At 36.4% G+C, this 7,919-nt stretch overlaps 1 protein-coding gene across 1 annotated transcript in view; it reads left to right on the top strand.

Annotated features, from left to right (window-relative positions):
• The first annotated feature begins 834 nt into the window (after positions 1 to 834).
• LOC133527634 (A disintegrin and metalloproteinase with thrombospondin motifs 16-like) overlaps positions 835 to 7,919 on the top strand; it is a 100,053-nt gene continuing 92,968 nt past the window's right edge. The window contains exon 1 of the mRNA XM_061864724.1: positions 835 to 1,361. Coding sequence (XP_061720708.1) covers positions 1,278 to 1,361 — 84 coding nt within the window. The 5' untranslated portion in view covers positions 835 to 1,277. The remainder of the gene's footprint in view (positions 1,362 to 7,919) is intronic.

The following is a 7,919-nucleotide window of genomic DNA, read 5'->3' as shown; positions in this document are numbered from 1 at the left end:
TTTGAAGGAGCTGTACAAGCGTCACTTAGAGGGCAATGCGGTGCGAAAGTTGCAGTGATGTGGCTACAGGTCGATAATAAATATATCGATGTTTTGACAACCTACAATGGTAATATTATTGAATCAAAATATAATCCTTGTTAGTTTAGATTAGTTTTTTTTTAAGTTTATTGTTCACATTCAAAGATACTAAATATAAACCATGTATTTTTTTATTTTTTTTTCTTTTTGACCCAGTAGTTGACTGGGTCAAAAAGGGGTTACTTACTTACTTACTTACTCCGTTGGCTCAGCGACCCAAAATGAGACTTATATGCGTAAATAATTAAATAATATCTAGGAGACCCAGCTTTGCTCGAAAAACATATAAAAACTGTTTTCCCAGGGATAAGACTTAGCTAGATCGATTTTTCGCCCGTTTAAACCTCCCATATAGCAAATTTCATCAAAATCGTTACAGCCGTTTTCGAGATCGTCGAAATATATAAATACACAAGAATTGCTCGTTTAAAGGTATAAGATAATTTTTTCTAATTTTTATAAGCAAGGCTCAAAAAGAATAAAACATATCACTAATTATTGGCTTACAGAAGCCCAAAATCATCCAAAAATTTCAGTAAATTAAGTATCATATAGAAAGTGACTGGAAACTACAAAACTTATTTAAGACTAGTTTACCACTTTGTATAGTGTTTCGTTTTTCTTTTTTGCGGGATGAGCCTCACAGCGTTTCGAAAAAGATATACTTAAAGTTCAAATCAACACAAATGTTTAATAATAATCATTATATATATAATTATATATTATAGTATGCCAAAATCAAATCGTCAGTAAATTAGACCAAAAAAAAAACTATACTCATCCCTTTCTTTTGAGTGCTAGTACTAGCTTAATACAACGACAGTATGATTCTCTCTGTTTATGTTTGAAATGAGACAGTTTGTGGCCAAACTATACACTACCGCATTTTTGGTTTACCCTAAATTGTATCCCACCACTTATCGATAGCCCGCCTCCCTATCCATTCTAATCCGTGATACAAATCAGCCGCGATCAGCGGCAGTCGCGCGCGCCAAACCTCGCGAACTGCCGCGCGCTACTGTGCGTGAAAAAAACAAACTGTCAAAAATGCGCGGCAAACCATGAGGCATTTTTAAACTACGAATATCATAGGCTAGGCCTGTATGACTTTTTTATTTTGGATACTAATTTTTTTAGCCAAGATTGACAAAATGTGAGGTGTTGTTTAATGAAAAGTTGTTATATTTTTGGTAAATATGGTGTGTTGGAAGAGAGTGTTTTTGGCAGCGGTATTGTCTTCGATTTTGGATGTCCACAGTGAACAGCTGTTTGGTGATGATGTAAGTGGATGTAAAATAATCAAATTTATTTAAGTAATTTTTTTTTGGATCAACATAAATGGTAAAAATTGCTACCTTAATAGGTTCTGGAGAAACGCACAGTTGAGGACTGCCAACCATCTAAGTGGTGAGGATGGAAATGTTGTCGTGTAGGGCGATGGCGAAAAGAAGCGGTAGGGATTAATCCGAACAATTCCTCGAATCACTTACTTTATCACCACTTGTTGCGAATTTCCTATTTTTCGCACTTGTTTCGTAATGTACTATTGTATCTGTCATTATTATTTAACTAAATATATATATATTTTTTCTTCTTTCTTCTTCTTTTCATTCTATTACCCCCTGCTGGGGTGTAGGGCTCAAACCATTTTCTTCCACTGACTGGGCAGCTTGGGTAACCTCCTCCCACCCCATCCCCAATAGACCCAACTCTTGCTCCACGGAACGGCGCCAAGTAGATTTAGGGCGACCATGTTTCCGTTTTCCGGGCATCTTCCAGGTCAGGGCCACCTTGGATAGGTGGGTGTCAGGCTTCCTGAGGATATGCCCAATCCAATGCCATTTGCGCGTTTGGATCTCCTTATGTACGGGTGCTTGTCCGGTTATTCTCCATAAGTGAGCGTTTGTGATCCAGTTAGGCCAAAAGATGTGCAGAATTTGCCTTAAGCATTTGTTCACAAACACTTGGAGTTTTGTCCTTAGGTCTTTGCGGACAAACCAGGTTTCGCACCCGTACAGTAACACGGCCTTTACATTGGAATTGAAAATCCTCACTTTAGTTCTTCTCGTCAGGGTAGAGGAGTTCCACACAGGTTTAAGCTGGCTGAATGCGGCTCGGGATTTGTTTATTCGTGTGTCAATGTCAGCTTCCGTTCCTCCACTCTGGTCGACAATACTGCCCAGATAGCAATATATATATTAATCCAATAAAAAGTAAAAAGCTAGTATCTATATACGTATTGAGTGCAAGTATTATTGTTATTGCACTAGGACTTTCATAAACAATGAAAACACCTGCAGCCGCAAAAAGCGAAAAATTCTCCAAAAAGACATGAAACCGGAATCACAACTGACCGCAAACGACTGAACAATGATGCCTTTCTTGCCTATTACGAGAATCTAGATTTTGTGCAAAAAAAAAACAAAAACCTCGAATGAGAACAATATCGTTCAAAAGTAATGAGGTTTAGGAATTAAACAAAAAAACAACTGAAAATACATTCACTAGTCGAATAAAAGAATTAGATAACGTTATATAGAAATTATGGCATATACAAAGTGGGCCAAATCAACCCGTCTCGACCTAAATATTTGAACTGTCAATTGTTTATCGTATTTTGCGCAACTATTCCAAATTTAAACTATTTTTAATTAGTAAATTCGAGTTTTAGTTAAGGTAGAAGTACTAGTGCTCGACGCTGCACTAGTCATCGACATGGGCACTTTATTTCATGGAAATATAGGTTAAATTTGAACAACGAAGATTTTTCTGTATTCGAACTTAATCCTTGTCACTTTGACATAAAGTGCCCATGTCGAATACTAGTGCAGCGTCGAGCACTAGTACAGTCAAGTGCAAAAATATGTATCGAATAATATCGTCTACGCTCTTATTACACTGGAATAAGATGCTATGGGACATATTTTTGAGTAAGATGTGTACACCCATATTTTTACACTTGACTGTACTTCTACCTTATTCGATCTCATTCCAATATGATACCGAGGGCCTACCGCGAACCACGTTCGAAGTGTTGCCTCTCTGTTGCACTTGTAATTTCGTACGTAAGTGTGACAGGGAGGCAACAAGTCGAACGTGGTTCGCGGTAGGCCCTCTGATCTAATACAGATCTGTCAGTGTCAAAAAAGGTTTATTTATTACATGGAAGTGAATATATTATTGGCCGATATTGTACATAGCAAGTAGCCACATTAATTCTATTTTATTTTTTACATTATTGTACACTGGGCAATGGAGGCATTGGTTATTTCACCTTTTCTTTCGTATATGATATTTATTTCAGTTTAAGATTTTACTGAGTGAGAAATATAATTATTATGTTTCTATAGCAACATACTATTGACTTTATATTTTGACGACCGGTTTGGCCAAGTGGGTAGTGACCCTGCCTACGAAGCTGATGGTCCCGGGTTCAAATCCTGGTAAGGGCATGTATTCGTGTGATGAGCATGGATATTTGTTCCGGAGTCATGGGTGTTTTCTATGTATTTAAGTATTTATAAATATTTATATATTATATATATCGTTGTCTAAGTACCCTCAAGGGCTAAGGCTTGTGTAAGCCTTATTGAGCTTACTGTGGGACTTAGTCAATTTGTGTAATAATGTCCTATAATATTTATTTATTTATTATTTATATACTTATAGTCGATTAAAGTGTGACAGATCCACTGCTCCAGTCATTGCTTTTGGTAACTGTAGTTACCAGCTGTCAACCTTATTTTATTATAATAATAGAAGTCACTGAAAAATATGAAGCATGTGAGTGGCTAGTGCACAGCACAGCGGATGTCATTCCAGATCTAGAGCAGAGCCCAACTGGGGAAATACCTCCACCTTACAGAAAACCGCAGCCAAATAACACTAGACCCTACTCATAGTATTCTGTTCCTGCCGGTGAGTAAGGTTAACAGACCTCAACGACGGTGCGGAGTGATATATTAGGGTTCCGTACCCAAAGGGTCAAACGGGACCCTATTACTGAGACTTCGCTGTCCGTCCGTCCGTCCGTCCGTCCGTCCGTCTGTCACCAGGCTATTTATCATGAGCCGTGATAGCTAGACAGCTGAAATTTACACAGATGATGTATTTCTGTTGCCGCTATAACAAATACTAAAAACAGAATAAAATAAATATTTAATGGGGGCTCCCATAAAACAAACATATTTTTTTGCCGTTTTTATAAATACATAATGGTACGGAACCCTTCGTGCGCGAGTCGGACTCGCACTTGCGCGGTTTTTTAGTACTAACTCCACTGGAGTTGCAGTCGTACATAGGCTACGGAGACTGCTTACCATCAGACGGGCCGTATGCTTGTTTGCCACCGACGTAGTATTAAAACAAATCTTACTAATCGTAACTGGTAAGCACGTAAGTCTAGATATTGACTCACTAACACCCACCGAGCACCCACTCAAAAGTCTATTCTACTATAATTTGACCTTTAAGCTCATAACAACTGTAAGCAAATAAAGTTCAAATTGAAACTTACTTTTGAATACCTTGTATCCAAGAGGAAACATTATGAATTAGGAGTTATGAAACCAAAAGCAGGAAAGATCTCTTTTGTTCAGATAGGTGCTTGACCCCATATTACTTACGGGCACAATATTGCCCTTTCTTTGTAGGGTTACGTAACTTAGATTCTTCAATAGATGCAACGTTTTATATTAAATAGAAAACAATTTTACAAAAAAAAATTGCTGTACAAAAATCTGTATTTTGTTTTTTTTTTTTTAATTTTAAACAGCGACGAATATCGATATGATTTCGAAGATCTTAAAGCAATGCCAATTCCAAATTATTTATTTGTTTAACATAGGTAGGTCTTAAATGTATTAATATAATAGGGTCATTCCTATTCGCAAATTAAGCTGTTTTGCTTGTAGACGGAACTTGACACGAGTTACAGTTACCAAAAAAAGTAGAAATTTTATCGTAGGTGTTGGTGAAATATCAAAAATCAAATTTTCTCTGAATTTTCCCATCATTAGTGCCGTTATATGTGGACGTTTACGCGTAAATAAATATACTTGTTTCAACCCATATAGGTATAATTTTACGAATTAAGCTATTAACGAACTAAGTACGAACGAATAGATACATTAGCTCAAAACATTGCATTAAAGTTGACCATAAAGTACAATAGCATGGGTTATTACAGACACGTCATATAGACCAATCTTCATGACAACTATGACTGGTTCGCCAAATTGTCCGCCATTTTACTAGCATCATTATGGTAATGTTTATGCAAAAACTGAAGGACCAAGGCTTAGGCCGTGATTGAAAAAGTATTTTTATTTATTTACTTGTATTTCCTATGTAAAATGAGTCAAACCATACTAAATGTATAAGTTTGACGAAGTTGAGTTGACCGCAGTTATATAATTGGGTCATTCTAGTCTGACCGCAGTCATATAGTTAGGTCATTATCCAGATTTGTGCCTGCATCTAAACTCTGTCAAACCATACTAAATATATGAAATGTTTTACGGAGTCGAGTCTGACCGCAGTCACATAATTGGGTCATTCTAGTCTGACCGCAGTCATATAATTAGGTAATTATCCAGATTTGTCCAGATTCGTCAAACCATACTATTTAAATGTATACCCACCTAATGTAGCTGCAGTCGACATCTGAATGTCACCTTTATTTTATATGTCCCGCTACGACAGAAAGTCATTCGATAAAATTTGACATTTGAGTTTTTGCTATAAATAACCATTTCGAGTTTTCCGACCTTTTGCTAATAATTATTATGCTTAAGATGGAAGTGGAGGACCCGCGTGTTCGCCTTTTCATACAATGGTAGTCCTCATTTTCCTCTCTGAATATTAACATTATTGAAAATATTTTTACACAATTTGTTAAGGATAAAGATAATAGTACATTACGATACAAGTGCGAAAAATAGGAAATTCGAAACGAGTGACGATAAATTAAAACACGAGCGAAGGGAGTGTTTTAAATCGACACGAGTTGCGAATTACCTATTCGCACATGTATCGTACAACGTTTTACAGTACATATGGCCCTTTAAATGTTCGACACAGTAATATGCCAATTTTCGCACTAGTGCGGTAAAGAAGCACCATATATGTACTGTAAAAATAGTTTATTATTCAAGTAGGCATATTACAATGCGCTAATGAACGTCAAATAAAGCTACACCGGCTCTAACCCTACAGCTCTGACCCGAGAAGATTTAAATCCCCCCTCAATTGCAGGAGGGTATCCCAATATGGACTGGCATAATTAACATGCATTCAATAAGAAAAATAAAATACAATACGTTGTAAATCAATAATATGTTGTAAATCAACCACAGCTATGCCGCGATGGTTAATTTTTCCCCAATTTTATTTTTTATAAGAGTAAGAAACATTTAACAATTTGTACGAGTATGAAATTGGTTTTTTTCTCCAAATTTTTACCATACTCAAAAAATCTAAAAAAGTCAAACGTAGGGATGCCCCTACATAGCTATGGTATAGAATAGCTATGGTTAATATACATTATATTATGTAAAAATACGTTCCATAATGTCAATATACAGAGAGGAAAATGGGGACTACATATGTATGTATGTATGTATGTATGTATATACTTTATTGTACATAGAAATAAAAACACGAAAAACACAGTTACAGAGTAAATTAAATACAACAAAGGCGAACTTATCCCTGTATGGGATCTCTTCCAGTTAACCTTTGAGGAAATGAGTAAAACAGAAGTAACGATGAATGAATGACAAACACAAACAAAAGTGTACAATCACTGAAATTAATGAAATGCACGTTTTGAATACACATTGATACAAATATACATAGATAGAAAAATAACCATAAAATAATGCATACATATATATATAAATAAAAATAAATAAATATTCAATATATAATATAAATAAATATGAATTCGAACCAGAAAAGTAAAGGAAATTAAAAAAGTAGAAGTACTCCAAAGAACTAGGAAGTCGTAACCAAAGTATCGGAAAGCCACAATTTTTTAAGCTTCTCCTTGAGTGATGCTACAGATTGGGATTGCCTCACGGACACCGGAATCTCGTTCCATAACTTGACGGCATGGACAGTAAAGGATTTCTTGTATGTGCGCGTCGTATTGGAAGGAATCGTGAGTAAAAGATTGGTGCTTGATCGAAGGCGATGACCACTACCAGCAGCTAAATAACTAAACCATTCGGAAAGGTAAGGTGGCGAAGCAGGATTAAATAGAACATTGAAAAGCAATGATAGGACATGCACATCTCGTCGACGACGAATCGGAAGCCAGCCAAGCTGAGATCGAAACTGGGATACATGATCAAACTTACGTAGACCGAAAATGTATCGAATACAAATATTTTGCAATCGCTCGAGTTTGTCCAGTAACTCCTCACTAAGGTCCAAGAAAGCAGTATCAGCGTAATCTAACAACGGGAGTAAAAGTGAACATGCGAGAGTTATTTTGGTTTGAAGAGGAAGGAAATTTTGAAGACGCCTTAGTGAGTGGAGAGACGCAAAAAGTTTATTGCTAATGTCAGAAACATGAGCTGACCAGGACAAGGTTTGATCAATGATGATACCCAAGTTCTTAACTGTAGAAGAAAAAGGGATAATTGTTCCATCAAAACGCACTTTGGGTACCACCATCTCTGACAATTTGGACACAAAATAAGGACCACCAATGACAATTGCCTGCGATTTTTTTGTATTAACTTTCAAACCAAACTTATTCGCCCAGCAACGAATTGACTCAAGGTCGCCATTTATTCTATCAACTAAAGATGAAAAATCATCAATGCTAGCCG

Source organism: Cydia pomonella, chromosome 18 (genome assembly GCF_033807575.1).
Source record: "Cydia pomonella isolate Wapato2018A chromosome 18, ilCydPomo1, whole genome shotgun sequence".
Lineage (NCBI taxonomy): Eukaryota > Metazoa > Arthropoda > Insecta > Lepidoptera > Tortricidae > Cydia > Cydia pomonella.
The sequence above is the reverse complement of the archived record's forward strand: the minus strand, read 5'-3'. Positions and strand labels throughout refer to the sequence as shown.